At 33.4% G+C, this 17,833-nt stretch overlaps 2 protein-coding genes across 2 annotated transcripts; one reads left to right on the top strand and one right to left on the bottom strand.

Moving 5' to 3' along the window:
* Positions 1-4,474: 4,474 nt before the first annotated feature.
* On the bottom strand, positions 4,475-6,186 carry LOC116026238. The gene has a single exon (XM_031267719.1). The coding sequence runs from the start codon at positions 5,868-5,870 to the stop codon at positions 5,109-5,111; it is 762 nt and encodes a 253-aa protein (XP_031123579.1). The 5' UTR covers positions 5,871-6,186; the 3' UTR covers positions 4,475-5,108.
* A 3,042-nt stretch (positions 6,187-9,228) lies between these two features.
* LOC116025143 lies at positions 9,229-16,725 on the top strand. The gene is made up of 7 exons (XM_031266253.1): positions 9,229-9,603; positions 12,969-13,470; positions 13,616-13,772; positions 14,225-14,269; positions 14,693-14,855; positions 15,467-15,837; positions 16,001-16,725. Exons 1-7 carry the CDS (start codon positions 9,382-9,384, stop codon positions 16,317-16,319), a joined length of 1,779 nt encoding a protein of 592 aa, XP_031122113.1. The 5' UTR covers positions 9,229-9,381; the 3' UTR covers positions 16,320-16,725.
* Positions 16,726-17,833: the final 1,108 nt, after the last annotated feature.

The following is a 17,833-nucleotide window of genomic DNA, read 5'->3' as shown; positions in this document are numbered from 1 at the left end:
ACCTTTAGTCTTTGTTAAATCCCTTCATGTTTGCTTATTACTTTGTGTATAATGATCATTAGTGCACACTTTTTTGTAAAAAATCGATTTATTTTTCAATTCAAATGCCCTTTAATTTCTTGTTTCCATCTTTTTGCAACAATGGTGGAATTCACCGTTGAATTCTTTTTTGTCCTAACACAACCATCATGCTTATCCTTTAAAACAGTTATCCTCCAACATTTTTCATCTGTAACATACCTAAGACTCTAAGAGTAACTTGTCATTGACATTTTCATGCTTGCACTCCACCACACATCTCACTTTGTTATTTTTTCATATTTCATTTCATTCCCTTCTTTGATTGCATAATTTATAACAGCTTCTCTAAACTCTCCTTTATCTTTAAAGGTCAATCCTAATGAAAATTTAGGACATTTACATTCTACCCCTTTCAAAAACTTTGGCCATTTCATCCTTCTACCTCACAATCACTACTTACCAAGTTTCCCTCATCAGAGTAGTTTATTTCATCACATACAATTGCAGTACTGTTAGCTTGTTTTTTTGTGGTGGACCTCTACATCACCTAATCCTCCATACTTTGCATTCACATCTATGTTAACAAAATCTTCATCATCATTACCTAAGTCATCTTAAATGAATTCATCTTCATTGCCATCAGATTCCTCCCAACTACCTTCACACTCTTCTCCACTGCCATCACACCCTTCTCTATTACTACCATTATCACCAACCCCTCCTTTTACAGTCCAAATTTTTATGACTTTTGGAATAAGAGATTGGTTAAGTAAATCCCAAACTTCAAAGTCTTGCATCAATTCTTGTAACCCATTTTTAGTGACAGTGAAGTACCTCAAAGGCTCATCTATGGTATACCCAATATCACTTAACTTCTCTTTTAAAAAATCAACCCCGACTCTCTTATACCATAGTTTAAAATAAACTAACAGTCGTCCCACCAATGTATTTAGCTGGTAAAGTTTGAATTATCCTTCCTCCATGTCTTAAATTAAGATTAAATATTCCTGATTTCAATGAGAACAAGTCCGTGCAATATAGTTTAGAGTATTATATACTGCAAACAACTACTTTATAGTACAAATAAGAGTAAATTGCCATTTTGGTCCACTGACTATAGGGGTCATGTTAATTGCAATCCACGATGATGGTTTTCCGATCGTAGGGTGATCGGTCGGCGGGCCAACACAACCGGAAAATAATAAGAAAATAGGAAGCTCAATCTCTAAAAACTATCTAATCTTTTAGTATTAGTCGTGTTTCTGAATCTGCCTCCTCAAATGGTTCGTATAACTACTTATACTAGGCTTCTAGGCCGTTACACATTAAATCCTCTAGTTAATGCTACAGATTATGACTCATAAAACGCAATTAATATACATAATTGGGATCGTTTAAATACAAAACTACAAAAAAACGCAGAAATAACGACGGATTTAGCGACAGATTCATTCCGTAGCTATTTTAACGACGAAATAGCGACAATTTAGTGACAGATTTACTTTTTTACAAAAAATTGACATTTAGCGACAGATTAACGACGGATTTGCGACGGAATTTTGCAACATAATTTTTTGTCGTTAAGTACGTAGCTAATTTTAGCGGTAAACTACCGCGCAAAAAATTGAGACAAATTAGCGACGGATTAGCGACGAATTTTTCGCGGGTTGATTAAATAATTTTAATTGCTACGGATTAGCGACGGAAAAAAGTATCCATCGCTATGTTTTATAACGGAGATTTATTTTTTTTACAATATAGCGACGGATATTAGTTTCCGTCACTATATAGCAACGGAAAATGGTATCCGTTGCTAGTTAGCGACGGATTTAGATCCGTCGCTACTTAAAAAATGCGCAATATATACTTTGTATATTATATAGCGACGGATATTAGGTTCCGTTGCTAAATTTAGCGACGGATCTAAAATCCGTCGCTAAAATATTATGCCCGCTTTTATTTTGCTTTAAACATATGGAGCGAGAATTTTTTTTTAATAAAATCTAGCGACGGAGGAAATTACCAAAATGGTCCCTCGACTATGTCGATTTGACCAAATTGGTCCTTCTCATTTTAACTTGGCTAATAGCGTCCTTCGACTATCCATTTTTTAACCATTTCAGTCCTCCGGTGAGATAGCCGGCATACGTCCGGCGAGAGTAAGGCTAAGATTGTAATTTCATTATATTTCCCCCTTTTCCTTTCAACCCAACGTATTGTTTAGTCAAAATCCCCAAAATGTCGTAAAGATAAACCCTGAAATTCCTCACGTGCGTTCGAAGTTCTGGAAATCAGAAGGGGGAACAACTCTACCTTGGAACCAACATTCGCCATTGGGAAAGTATGTTGCTCACAAGTAACGATTGCTCATCTTGCTTCATTAGCTGATAATCGCTTAATACTGAGCTTTGCTCCAAAAACACTTTACTATGATCTCTTGAAGAGAATTGGAGAGTTGTTCCCTGGACCTTCGAAGGCTCCAGGGGCATATCTCCATGTTGAGGCTGATGTGGAGCGAGCATTGGCAAGAGTTGGGTGGAGGATAAGGAAGAGAGGTTTAATAACCACGCAATTTTACTTTGCAAAGGTTGTTGAGGGCTGTCCCTGCTTTAGGATGAAAGACACGTTAGAATGTTAGATCACAATTTGCTCTTTTTTATTACATCTCTTGGTGGTTAGGAATGAACAAGCACTCTCTAACATTCTTTTGTAAGCTCCAGACTATGTATCCAACTTCAGGACTGTAGGTTAGATGATCATATTTTGTATAATATAGTCAACAGTGATTTTTATTAAACATGTATGCTAGGTCTGAACAATATATTGTAACATCCCAAATATCAAGCTAATGGAGACTAAATAATCAAAATTTCTATATCCTATGTTTTTAGAGCTGAGTCTGCATTTCATCCTCTTTTTTTGCTGCAAATAGTGGAGTTTGATTGGAAAGCACATTTTGAATGGCTTTCAACTTTTATAGACTTTTAGCTGTTTGACCCGATTAAAAAAAAAAAACTAATATGTCTGTTTGGTAAATAACATCTTAACTTAGTTATTTTATTCCAAAGAGCTAATTGGTATATTGGATGAGATTTTTCAAAAGAGTCTTTTTGGAAATTAGCTTTTTTCACAACCTATCCCTTACACACACACAATCCATGTATTATATTGTACGGGGGTTTTCATGTTATACTCTGATAAACTCATATTCTATGTTAATATTTATTTGTTGACCTTACAGTGCTATGTATGTTTTAAAATATATAAAGGTATTTATTGTAATTGACTTATTCTAATTCGTGTTTTTGAAAGAATTGTTAATTAAATGCGGAGTATTTATTTTTTTAATTATTTTTTAAACAAGTAAAATATCAAGTTATTATGTGTATATATATATATATATATATATATATATATATATATATATATATATATATATATATAAAAGAAGAAGACTTGATATAACAATAATAAAATATATATTGACATTCTTATATGTCATTGTACACGTTTAAACACTAAACATTAATAACTAATAGCTAATTTTATCCCAAACAATGAATGCAATCAACTAATACAAATAAGTGTGGCTGTTATTTATTAAAAGGAAAAGTAGATGCTCAAAATGAAATATTAATGTAAATAACATGCTCTTAGAGGTAGAAAATTTGGAAAAGAAAACAGAACTAAGCTGCAAAAATTCTTCCTAATCAGGGTTGAAACAGAAAGTATGACTAAAAACCTTAAGAAAGCTTCTTAAAAATATTGTTTTTGGGTAAACAAAAAAAAATGTTGTGTATGGCTCAGACTTTGATTGCTGCTTTTTGTATTTATAGTTTATCAGCAATTCTCACTAGTGCATCACCAATCTTGTTAAGAGCAGCAACTAAGCTTTCACTCTGTTCTTTACATTGCTCTCTGTCCAATTGCACATTCATGTTCCGAGCTTCAAGTTCTGCATTTAGCATATTACCGTTTCTCTCCATCACTTTAGCCAAACAGTCCTCCAGATTACTATTCTCACAACAATCAGAAAACAATCTTCTTCGCTTCACTCCCTCTTGAAGTGGTGGTCCTTTCCAGAAATGTGAACTTGGATGTTCTCCTTTTGCTGTTCCTGAGGGTATTACAAATTAGTACCTCATTATTTCTTATCTTAATAACAATCTTTAACAGTTTAAATGTGAATTTAATTGACAATGATCATAGATGCAATTTTATTTCTATTATTCTATGGCAAACAACTTTCCATACACTAAACAAAATATATTTACAGACTTGAGTTGGTGAATCTCTGTTAGAGGTAAGTGGAGATAACTCTTAGTGTGTGTGTGTGTGTAAAACAAATCAAATATCTAACTAAAACCAGAACGTCATGTCAATATGTCATACAAACTTATTGTGAATTATGTCTTCTATTTAACTTTATTTCAGCAATAATTGCAAATGAAGTCAATCTCTAGATGTGTGCATTTACACTTGCCTAGATGCACATGGCTTTTCAGCATTCTATTGAGTATAGCTAAATTACTCATTCATGATCATAAATAAGTGATACTCTGTAGTATCCAAATAAACTGTAACTATCAAATAGGGTTGATCATTTTATGTTGCATTCTAATTTCTAATATGACATCCATTAGAAGCATAAAAAAATAATATTGCTCTTGTTTTTCATCTTACCTGGATATGGGCATGCTTGGCGAAGTGGCTGACAATTCTTCTCTGCTTACCAAAAATAAAGTAAAATAAAATAATTTTAGAACAAAAGAATTACAAGTCTTCAAAAACTGGAAAAGGTCAGTTTCCAATTTTTGGAATAATTTTGAAGCATGTAATGAACTAATGAAGCAAGTAAGTAGGCGCAATATCATGCCACTAGATTTATGTCTTGAATCTGTAACTAGGCAAGGGGAAAACATCTGAACTATACTGAAATAGAAACTAGAAAGAGAGTGCCTACCATAACTTTATTTTTTCCCTAGTTTCTCAAATTTCTACCATTCAAACATCTCCAAGTTGATTGTGTGTTTCATTGAATTGTGAAAGCAAGTAAGCAACTAAGCTAGCATAGTTGTAAATGATGTTTAAACACCTGAGATTGACACTGGTGAAGGGATGGTGATTGTTGGTGTGATCCCTTCTTCAGTAGAATCATCCTCATTCCATTGTGGTGTTGGTTCAAAGTCTGAAAGAATACCACTATCTGCTATTTTATGATGGCCACTTCCAAGAACTTGTTGAGCCTTCCCATTATCTTGCACCTCATCCCCTCCCTCTCCAGTTTCCATATGATGACCAGTATTTACATCTGTGCCTGCAAGTTGATGTTTTGCTTCAATAAATGCCTTCCCTTTCAAAACATCATATATTTCCCTATCAAAAAAACCTGGTAACTTCCTCATCTTCCTTAAGTCATTCATCATCATCCAGTATGAATCCCTCTTTTCTTTCACTTGTAACTCCCATGTTCTTATTTTCTTGAAATCACTAATAAGATTGCTCCATCGTTTTCTGCATTGAACTGGTCCTCTGTTGACACCATTTTGCTTGGAATAGGATGAGACCAAGTCCCACTTTGGTTTAATTTGTGCACAACCAAGAACTGAACTAGTCCCACACCCCTTTCTATCTTCTGCAATCTTCTTCCCTTCTATGAGCACCAATGTTTCTGGTCTGGTCCACCGAGGGTGTCGAGATGTTTTATTCTTATCATTAGGTAATTGCTCTCCAAGAACTATGCTGCTAGTTGAAGATAACACGTTTTTGTTCATCTCAATTGACCCTGATGCCATGACATTTAGTTCTGTTACCTCTACTGACCTGACAGTGTCTAATAAACCCTTCATAACCCCAAGGGATTGTACTGGTTTGGTACAGAGGATAATGTTTTGGGGTTGCAAATTGACTAGAATAGGAGAATAACCTTGTATGGCTTAGGAGGATATGATTAGGTCTTGAATTCTATGTAATAGGTTACTTGTTTAGAGAGATCCGCCCTTTATTGTCTTCCAAACTAGGACATTTTCCTTTCTTTAGAGGTGGGATGCACTCTGCTTTCTAGAATTTTGTTTGGAACGTTACCTTTGCTTTAGGCAAAATCTATTATTATCCCAATATCTCATCATCCTCCTTCCTGTGAAGAGTGATACCTCATCAAATTTTTTCTCTAATATAGTCGATGCATATGATGTGTTCGGATAAAAATAATTTAAGATTTTTTCAATAAACATGACATCTGTTCTTTCTATTTTTAGTAGTGAGCATTTTTAATTTTCATATTATATTTAAAAAAAGAAACTTGTACACATTACATTTTAGGATCATGCTACATGTACAAAAGATTTTCACCATTTGACGTGATAATATATGATAATAACTTTTTTTTTACTAACATGATTTGGGGGTTGGCCAATTTAATATTGTATTTTTTTTTTTTAAAGAATGGGGGTTGGCCATCATTAACATAAACTTTTGTTATATATATATATATATATATATATATATATATATATAGTGCATATATATGTATTTAAAAAATATTCTAAATATTTATGAACACATATTTTGTTAATTTTATAATTTCATTTCCTTAATTATATTTCATATTTTATTGATTATAGTTTAATGAAATTTCCAAAAATATTGCAACGGAAATGAAGTTAATTATATTAATTATAATTACCAAATATTGTGGCAATTACCATACTAATTTCATTAACTATATCAATTATAATATTTTTTCTATTCTAATATTAAAATATATTACCATAAATTAGCATAATAATTAATAAAATTGCCACAATTTTGAAATATAGTACCATAATATTACCATAATAATTACATGAAAAAGTGAAAAAATTACCAGAAAAATTACCATTAATAAATATTAAGAAATTAAATTAAAAAAAATTATATATTAAAGTAAGTATAATTTATTTTGTGTCAATAATATTACACTGAAAAAGGCGAAGTGAATTACAATAAATAATTATTAGGCAATAATATTAAAAAATAATTATTAAGGCATGCATGATTTATTCTGTACTAATAATATATAACATTATTAAATCGAAATTATTAAAAATAATGTATCTACCGTACAAAATAAACTATACTTGCCTTAATAATTAATTATATTAATATAATTGCCTAATATAAATTTACAATTATAGGTTTGTATAAGAAAGACATAGAAACTTGAATGACATGTACAAACCTCGAAGTCAACATACTACCACTTATAATTAATATTATTCTATCCTAATAAAATTCTATCATAATAATTATCATATTACTAATAACGCATTATAACAAATTATAAATTTATAATTAATATTATTTTATCATAATAATTACCATATTACTAAAATACCCTACGTTTGGGCAGGAAAATTTTGGAGGAGAATATTGTTTTTATATATACTTTAGACTATAGATTAAGCTAAACATTGGTCGTTGAATTTTTTTTATAATAATTGTAATTAAATTATTTTTCATTTCTCATTTTTATTTTAGTAATAATACAATTACATAAGTCATATATCGATTTTTTAAGATAATGGTAGACAAACAAGTCATATATTTTTCAAGTAATTGAGTAATACTTTTACACTAATCTTATACTCAAATAAATGTACACGTTTAATATTAGAATTTTTTATAATTTCATCTTTATTTTTATTATCTAAATATATAATAAAAAAATTATCCGTGCATCACACGGGTAATTGCACAATTATTTGTTCTAATTAAAGCCTGATCAAACTAATTTCATCAATTGCACTATATAATATTCGATGTTATAATTTATATAATTATATATTAATCCAAATATTCTTAAAATATTCGTGCAAAGTACGGGCAAAAATACTAGTTTTCCTTAAAATTTTGATGTTGACTTTAAAAAATAGAATGTATTGCAAGAATAGGATATTTGTATTTACGTAATCCCACGTGGCAGGTGTGCACCAATTGTCCAAATCTTTGCCTATCGGGAGTATATACGTAATTACATAAAGAGTTTAAAAAAGAGTTAATACACAATTTAGTCATCGACTATAGTGGTTTTCCTCGATTTAGTCCTAAGTAACTTTTTGTACTCAATTAAGTCCCGGACTTTGATGATTTTACTCAATTAAGTCCTCCGTTAATATTTTCGTTAGTTGACTGTTAAAAGCAGGGTTAATATGGTAATTTAACCTCCCTCCTCCTTTTTGTTCAAATTGCCATCTTCTTCCTCATTTCTCCTCCATCACCTTACCGACTGTAATTAAAAAAAAAATGGAAAACTAAACGAGTACACGGCCACTGCATCTTCACTCTTTGTTTATCACATGTGGTCTCTGCCACCATAATTCATGGCTTAGGAAACTAGTCAACTACTGCATATCACTGCATGCGTTCCCCTCTTCCTATGTGTTTTCTCTCTTCACTAGCTCGGATCAAAGAACCTAATGCCCATTCGTGGAACACCATGATCAAAGGCTATTCCATGACTTCAAACCCCCATGACTCCATTGTTTTCTACGCGAAAAATGCGGGAAAATTGTGTGTTTCCCCACAAGCACACCTTTACTTTGCTTCTCAAAGCCTTTTCCAAGGCCAAAGCAGGAAACCCACTAAAGGTTTTTGCTCAATTACTGAAGTTTGGGTTCGGTTCTGACCATTTTGTGCAGAATTCTTCGATTTTAACTTTTGTTGTCTGTGCGTACATGGAACTTTCGCGCAATGTGTTCCTTGAAATGCAGAAAAGAGATGTTATTTCTTATATTGCATTGATTATATTGATGGGTTCAAGAGAAATAGGAGGCCAGAAGCTTTGGAAGCTTTTGAGCTTTTTCTAGAGATGAAAAAGACTGGTGTGAGGGTGGATGCAGGTACTCTAGTTAGTGCTCACAATTTTTCTTGCTATTTAATTTTTTTTTTTAATTACAGTTTGAAAGAAGATGAAGGCCAGGAGAAATGAGGAAGAGATGGAAATTTGACCAAAAGGGAGGAGGGATGATAAATTATCATATTAACCATACTTTTAACCGCCAACTAACGGAATTGTTAACGGATGATCTAATTGGGTAAAATCATCAAAGTCCGGGACTTAATTGAGTACAAAAAGTCACTTAGAACTGAATTAAGTAAAACCATTATAGTCTAGGACTAAATTGGGTATTAACTCGTTTAAAAAAAGAACCCTTTAAGAGGAAGTCCGACGTTATATAAAGAAACAATACATATTTCCTACCCCTTTTTTTCTGAAAATTTTTTGACAAGAATTTTACGTTGCAAGAATTCCAAGAAATATAGAGAGAATCAGTGGAGACTGGACAAACGGGGAGATACGAAGAAGAGCTGATTGCAAACATGAGCGCGCATCCGTTTCTGAAAAAGCCCAAAGTGGAGCCAGATATGGAGAACGGTGGTGGAAGTATCGGCGGAGAAGCCAATAATGACGGCAAGGATGTTCCTGCAGATACGAATGATCAGTCAAGGAGTGAGCAAGAAGAAGCCCTAGTTGCTCTCGTTGAACATCGCACTAAGGAGGTTCATGATCTCCGGCAGCGCATCTCTTACTATAAATCTCAGGTTTTTATTTCATTTATTTGTTTTGGCTGTGATTCTTGTATTTTTTTTGAGTACTGTGTTCCTGTATTGTATTTATGGAAAATTTGATAGTGCATTAGTGCTGCTTTGCTCGTTCAGTTCTCGTGCATATTGAGTGCTTGTGATTTTGGACTATGGTGGTTTGAAGTATGATTTATTTTTATTCTTACTGAGGATTAAAATTGTTGGTTTTAGAGAATTGTTGGAGTTAACGTGTGTAACTGAACTGGAAATGGGGGGAAAGTTGAGGGAAGTTGTGTTGATGAAACTATGAAACTATAGGGAGAAGATGGAATTTTGGTTATGCGAAGGTGGTATGGAGTTGGCTCCCAACTATCTGCTGGTTGGCTTAACAACCAAGCTGAAAACAGGAGACTTGTAACTAAAATAGAAGCAAAACAAAACAATATTGCGAACATGCCGGTCCCAAATCATGGATTGGTGAGTTGAAATCCTTTGATTTGGCTTTGAAGATCACCTATTTTTCAATTGAGCCATAAAACATTAAAATCTTGCTGCTCTCTTTATTCTTTTAGTTCTCCAGCTTTGCACCATAAGTATTGGTTGTAGACTTTGTGTACATTGACTAAAACATCATATATGTCATGCCCCTCAACTTTAAACGATCCTTGTTCCCCAGGATGCGATAGAGCTAAGACGGATGCAAAATGAACCCCAAATTTCCATCATTAATGCATTTCTGGAGGTGCCTAGAATTTATAATGCCAACTAGTAAGTTACCAAACTGGGTTGAGTTCCATATATTGGGGTTCTTCTGTGAGTACAGGGCATCCATAGTAGTTAGACTCAGAAAGCGTATAAGAAAAGGTTTTGAAGCTTTATCAATAAAAAAGTACTCTGTATTATGCACTCCTCACCTGAACCTGTTAATTACTATGCTTCTATCTTGTTTTTGGGATCTTGCTCTAACTTGTCAAAAGTGATTACTATGTCGCCTAGCGATGCAACCAATGGAAAAATGTCTCACTTTGGTGAAGTGTTGGAAAGTGAAAAAGCAAACAAAAGTGCTCATTTTGACACCAAAGTGAGTGGAAAATGGTGACTGAATTACTGAAAAAGTGCACTTATAGTTGTATAAAGTGAGTCAACGATCTAACCTCCAAAACTTGGGGGTAAAACGGCAGTTCATTTAAATATTTTCTTCAGAGTTTAGTGACATCTTCTCCGATTCAAAGTTTATCTTAAACAATCAAACCTTCTTTTCCAATCTTCTCCCTTATAGTCACCATTAACTCTCAGCTAGCCTCAAGCATGTACTGTTTTTTATTCTTCTTCTCTTTCACATTACTAATTTTCTTTTCTTTTTTTACTCCCTTGCTGTTTATGAAAAAACTGAAAGTTTGGATGATGATGAATATTGATGATTGGTAAATGCTATTGACTTTATTATTTTACTCATCTTTGTCAGTACTTAGTTTGCTCTAGACTATTGTATATTGATGAACTTATGCAACTGTAAGATAAAATATATCACATATAATCATAGGAGTTGCATTGTCAACCATTTACGTATCATAGTAAATCATATATATATATATACGCGTGCGCGTGTGTGTCAAGTGATTGAAAATTGATTTCATGACGTCCAATCGCTCTATTTTTTAAAAAAAGCATTGCTCCGGTTTATGATTTGAATTTTAAAGCAATTTAGGCCTTGTTTCTTTGGGCTTTCACTCTCAACAACTTTCACTCACTCCCGTGTTTAGTGTGCTAATCATTAATTGCGGGAGCATAGATTTTATAGATAAAGTAATGGACCTTATACCTATTTTACCACTCAAATGTTCTTTTTCTTTATTTCTGTCCATTAGAGATGCTAGATGCACAACCACTTTAAAGTTGAAGGTAACCATCTCCAGGATACCATTCCATTGTACGGTCCGGAGACTCTTGCAACTATCATAAAATCCAAGCAAGTGGAGATATAATTGTGATAAAATATAAATGTTTGGTATTAAATTGGCAAAACTTAAAGATTTGGATATAATTATCAGCGGTTTTATTTTTCACCAATAAGCCCTTTTTAAATTATAGGTTGTCATTATTATTATTATTATTGTTAATTTGTTATTATTATTATTATTATTATTATTATTATTAATTATAGGAAAAAGTATGAGATTATGTTATATGTCAATTGCTGAATTAATTTAGCCAATTGCTCATAAATAGTCTATGTTTGATGTTTCCTAAAACACTAATTGCCCATAATGCTAAATAGTTAGATACGTTTTGTGGTTTAGTTTTAGAAAAATACTTCAATAGATAATTTACTTTTGAGAAATCATCTAACCAAGATAGTCCAGGAGTTTCAAGTGTGTCTTTGTATTCATATTAATTTAGAAGAACTTAAAGTAGATCCAGCTAAAAAGAAACTTATTGATGAATTATCATGTTAATGATAGAGATGTTGTGCAGTGGTGGTATTTGCAAATAGGTTCTTGTTAACCTCAAAATTATACGTACTCACCAGCCAAAATTTCTGACTTTTAATTTTCAACTACACTGGCCAAATTTCCTAACTCCACCATGGTCTCTGGAGTTGGTTTTTATTCACCTGCTAGCTCCTTAAACCGAACCCTAAATCACCTATTGTGAGCTGAAATTTCCCCTTTTTATATCCAAAATTGTAATAATATATTCCCCATTGTGTGAAAGAGACATACAAAAATGTCATTCACTTATTTAGCTATTTTAATTCTCTAGCTTACCAAAACCTGTTTTTGGCTTTGATAAAAACATTATACTTTATTATAATATAAAGCAGAATAAGAATTCTGAATTGAATATACAAAGTATAGAGTTAAGGAAGCTGCAATCTCCTTTTGGATAATTGGATATCAAATGCTAGGAAAATGTAATTAATGATTACTGATTATGAGATACTAAAGTTTACAGTTTACTAACTATTTTTTGACTTCGTAATGTTTGTACTGTTTGGGAAACTTTTGCGTTGATATGGTCTCGTATTATTGACGATATGAATCTCATAATTCTAGCATTTGACCATTTTGTGGTGGAAAGATTCTTATCAGCTGCTTTAGTGATCATGATTCAAATTAAAAATTTGTGAGCATGTAAAGTTAAAAATAATACAATAAGGAGGTTAGGTTTTCTCTTCTCTCTCTCCATTTTAGTGTTATGGGTAGAGTTATGTCATTAATGAAATTTAATTTTCCATTAAATTTTAGCTGTTTGAGGTTGATTTACTTCTTTACATGGCATGGATTGAATTCTTAGTTTTGACTTTTGAGTTGTTTCCTTTTTTACTGAGACCAAAAGTAATGTTTTAAAAAAATTTCCCCCCTTTTTGATGTGTTATGCAGCTCATTGAAGCAGAGAGAAGATTAGATGACACACAAGGGAAGCTGGCTCGCCTTCGTGGTCAGGACAGTATTACAACATCCAAGAGCGTTCATGATAATGGTATGAAGAAAGTGAAATCCAAAACAAGTTCCATGAATCCTGCTTTGTGTAGTGAAGATTCATATAAAAGTCAGTCTGAGACTAAAGCACAAGATGAGGGTATGGCAATTAGACCTCTAGAGAATAAATCAGCATGTACTTCCCGGAGGACAGAACTATCTTCTGGAAACCAACTTCAGGGTAAACCACAACTTGTAATTCCTGATGTGAAACCAAAAGTTTCTCAACCAACTAAGATGACAGAATCTGAACCTAACGTTCGAAGTGGTCCTGGTTCGTTGACGGGTGAACTGGCATTTCCTCACAGTAGTAGTACAACGAAGATAAAAGGAGACAAAACTCTGAGGAAGCCTTCTGAGAAGGATGCTGATGTTCAAAATAAAGGAACTAAGAGAAAATTTGGTAATATTTTCATCTGTCGTCCTATAATTTCCATGTGCTTGTTGAATTTTATTTTATTTTCTAATTTCTACATAAGTATGAATGTCAAATCTGAGTAGTTTACTAAAGTTATGTTTTTTTTAACATGCTTGTTTTCCTAATGCAGAGCAGAAGGAGCACAAAGATCTAATCCCTATGATTCGTACTAGTTCTTCACCCTGCACTATCCGCTGCCAGACATGCTCTGCTATATCGAGTCAACATAAGAGAAAGCTTAGAAGTCTCATCTTGTGCCCAACCAGCGAGCAACTTTTTGCCACAAGGTAGTTAGGGCTTGCTTGAGAGCTAAGTAACAAAGCCATGAATTTTGAATTCTAATATTGGATGCTCTCAACTTTCAGTGCCTTAAAATTAACTAAAATTGGGCTGTTTTTAGCAAATATAGCTTCTAAATATCAGATTATGTATACTTTGTGAAAAATACAGGATATGCAATAACTTAATGTCTGCTCTGTATCCTTCCCATAATCTGAAGCATTTTTGTATTTGTATATAAACTGTTTGTGACTATTTTTATTTGTAGTTTCGGAAAACGTACTTGTTATGTTACACTTACTTCCACATCCTCTTATCCATGAAGTAATTGTGGGATTCATTTTTTTTTTTTTTTAAAGTGTATACTTCTAATGATATTAGAGGTTTTGTGATGGATAGAGAAAACGGGGCTTCTTGTTTCCATCATATTACTAATCCAAAATCTTATTTAAAAATGCAGTGCGCTGGATGGAGTTGTCAACCTGTGGCAGGTTCAGAGCAGAGGGTATGTTTGAACTGATTTATGGATAACTTTCATAGATGTTATAGAATGATAGATTGAAAGGTCTGGTGGGCCAACCCTGGCAAGGCAGAAGCTATAGGTAAATGAGTGAAGAGATAGGATACTATAAAACTAGATACCATCTATATTGATTTGATGGAGCCTAGTTTTTACCTTTTATAGACTTATTTAGATAAAACTGAAAGTCTCCTAGACAAGCCAAAAGTCTACTAGAGATATATGAAGAGTCTCTACATATTTTATATTTATGTCATATATTATCCTTCACAATAGGCACACCAGTTTGTTTTTCCTTTCTAGATACTTCTTAAAATGGTACCCTACTTCATTACAAACTAATGTAATCTCTTATTAAAATTGATTATTTGTCCTCATCACATGCTTACTTGTACCGTCTATATGCAGATCTGCTAATCTTCTTAGTACTACCGATTGCTTGTCAGCGAAGCATAGGAGATGGCCAGAAGATATAGCCTGGCATCCTGAAGGGGATACTATATTTTCAGTTTACAGTGCTGATGGTGGAGAATCCCAGATTTCAATCCTTAATCTGAACAAAGGGAAAGAGGTATTCACTTCATTCTCTAATGATATGAGCTTTACATTTGTAAAATCTACAAGTATGACTTTGCATGCCCGGATTTGTGTTCAATGCATATACCTGAATATTTCAGTGGTCAATGACTGTAACCTCATTCACTAAGACATACAATTTATGTATGTTAAATGTTGAATACTTGAATATAGATAATGCTAAACAGAAGATCCAGACAATTAATCTTTTGGTTATAGAACTTGTTGGATGTATTGGCATGCTCAGTTCACTTTCCTCCATGTTATGGTTGAAAAAGTAGTGGCCTCACTCTGTTGATATTGGAGATCAAGCATGTGGTTTAACTCACTCTTGATATTGAAAATTGAGCATATTATTTGGCTAAATCAAGTACAGTAATAGATATTTGCTTGTTTACTTTCCTTTCAGACAAGATGATATGCTATGCCATGAAGTGGAAATTCCATCATTTATGTTGTATGCATGAAATATAATTGGTGTCCGATGACCTTAATACTTGAATAAGTAGTTTAGTGCCATATCATAAGTGCACCAAACACAGTCGTATATTTTGAATAAAAATTAAATCATATCAGTTCTGATCTCATGCCCTGATGTATTAATAGAGAATGCGCGTAAGTTTCTTGGAAGAGAAGCCTCATGTGAGAGGCATCATCAACAACATAGTGTTCATGCCATGGGAAGATATCGGTTTTGTTACTGGTGGTAGTGATCATGCTGTTGTCTTTTGGACTGAGAAAGAAGGGGCAAATTCATGGAAGCCTAAAGCATTGCATAGAAGTATGCATTCCTCAGCTGTAATGGGAATTGCTGGTATGCAACATAAGAAAAGTGTGATGTCTGCTGGTGCCGACAAGAGGATTATCGGATTTGATCTTCAAGCTCAAAGAGCCGACTACAACCATCAAATAGACAGCAAATGCATGAGTATTTTGCCCAATCCACGTGACTTCAATCTCTTTATGGTTCAGGCAGGGTAAATTACCACTGCAATATCCTGTTTCTTTTCTTTTGCATACTTATTTTTCCTCAATAATGGTTGGTGTGGAGTTTTACCTAGTTTTCTTTTATTTGAAGTTGATTGTTTTGGTATGTACTCCATGTTTAGGTAATTCCCTAAATGCAATCCTCCTGTGCAGGACATTAGAGAAGCAGCTTCGGCTGTTTGATGTCAGAGCAAGGCAAAGAGAGGTCCATGCATTCGGGTGGAAGCAAGAAAGCAGTGACTCACAATCAGCTCTCATAAATCAGGCTTGGTCTCCCGACGGCTTGTACATCACATCTGGTTCAGTTGATCCTGTCATCCACATATTTGATATAAGGTACAACTCACACAAACCTTCTCAGTCCATAAGGGCCCATCAGAAACGAGTCTTCAAAGCTGTTTGGCACCACTCTCTCCCTCTCCTCATATCCATCTCTTCTGATTTGAACATTGGGTTGCACAAAGTCACTTGAGTGTCAAAAATATCTCAACTCGTCTAGCCCTGCCTCTTCCCTCCTTGCTATTTGTGTTGAGGAATCTTATCTCCCAGAGATGTCTGATCTGAGATAAAACACACATAGCATAGTAACGTGCACTGACATGAAAGTGAAAACGACTCCATTTTTCATCAACGATGTTGCTCACCCTAAGGGTTTTTAATACACTAGAACTGAGCTCCGTTAAATCTGCATAATGGCTTTAAACCTTTTTCTAGTTGCCATCTTGGTGAATGATTTCTTGCTCCATGTAAAGTATGCCACCATGTATTATGTTTTGTCAGGTATAGTGAAGATTATTAGATGGAGAGAAATTGTATACACAATGGAAATTTTGTAAAATGCCTGAGGACAAATTATAAATGTTGTTTCCCTGCCCAAACTGCTTTATATATATATATATATATATATATATAAAAGATTTGGATCCGGTGAGACCATCCCAATTAAATGAGATTGTGAGATTAGATTGTGGCCATCAATTGTTTTATTTTAATGGTTCAGATTTGATGTGGATTTTTAGTTTATTTTTGGTCATTATGATATAGGGAGGGGTTGTATAGTCTTTTCGCATTTTGTGTTAAGTTATTACCATTTTGAATTTTGTGTTATTTTAAGTTGTTTCCTTCTGTTATTGGATTGTGCACTTTATGTTATAAGTGTGTGCGTTCAGTTGAGATAGCATTTCGCTATTATTAGTTAGTGTTTCATGCATACATGTTGATGTTGATTTGAATTGGCATGCTTAATCTCAATTTCGGGTTATTAACTTCATATTTTAAATGAATTGTTTCTTTATACCATGATTTTTTTTTTTTGATTTATGCCGGGCACTTTGACAATTTAAAAAAGTTTCATATTATAAACGAATTATTTCTTTATACCATTTTTTGGTTTGTGTGGGATTAGGGGTGTAAACGAATCGAATTGAGTCAAATACTTCAGTATTCGATTCGAATTCGATTATTTTGATGAGTATTCGAATTCGAATTCGTTTAGTGTTCAAATCCTAAATTTCGATTCGTATTCGATTCGACCAATTTATTCGAATATATTCGATTCGACTCGAATATTCGAATTCGAAATGACTATCTTAATTTTTTTTCTAAATTTTTCAATAAATTAAGATAAAATATAACAAAAATTGCCGCGGCCGTGAAGATTCTTGCCATCGCCGAACGACAGTGGCCGTGAGGAGTTGCTGCCCTGCCTTGCTGAGTTGCTCTCCTTGTTGTCGTGCTTCCTTGCCACGACGGTAGTCTGCCGTGAAAAGGGGTGGACAAGAAGGGCGAAGCAATTGGTGGAATAGGCGAAATTGGGAACTGCGGCTACCGAACTGAGAAGACTGAAGGGTGAAGCACTGAAGCGGCTGCTCTCACTTTTATTTTAGCTTAGGGTTTATGCCTTTACTAGTTTATATATATATATATATATATATATATATATATATATATATATATATATATATATATATATATATATATATATAT

The sequence above is a fragment of the Ipomoea triloba genome, chromosome 7 (genome assembly GCF_003576645.1).
Source record: "Ipomoea triloba cultivar NCNSP0323 chromosome 7, ASM357664v1".
Classification (NCBI taxonomy): domain Eukaryota; kingdom Viridiplantae; phylum Streptophyta; class Magnoliopsida; order Solanales; family Convolvulaceae; genus Ipomoea; species Ipomoea triloba.
This window is presented reverse-complemented; position numbering and strand designations above follow the sequence as displayed.

Excerpts from the sequence above, each read along its gene's own strand:
- LOC116026238 (XM_031267719.1), bottom strand. The coding sequence starts at position 5,870 with ATGAAGGGTTTATTAGACACTGTCAGGTCAGTAGAGGTAACAGAACTA.
- LOC116025143 (XM_031266253.1), top strand. The coding sequence starts at position 9,382 with ATGAGCGCGCATCCGTTTCTGAAAAAGCCCAAAGTGGAGCCAGATATG. Across the intron at positions 14,270-14,692 it reads TGGCAGGTTCAGAGCAGAGG|ATCTGCTAATCTTCTTAGTA; the intron begins GTATGTTTGAAC and ends GTCTATATGCAG. Across the intron at positions 15,838-16,000 it reads CTCTTTATGGTTCAGGCAGG|GACATTAGAGAAGCAGCTTC; the intron begins GTAAATTACCAC and ends CCTCCTGTGCAG.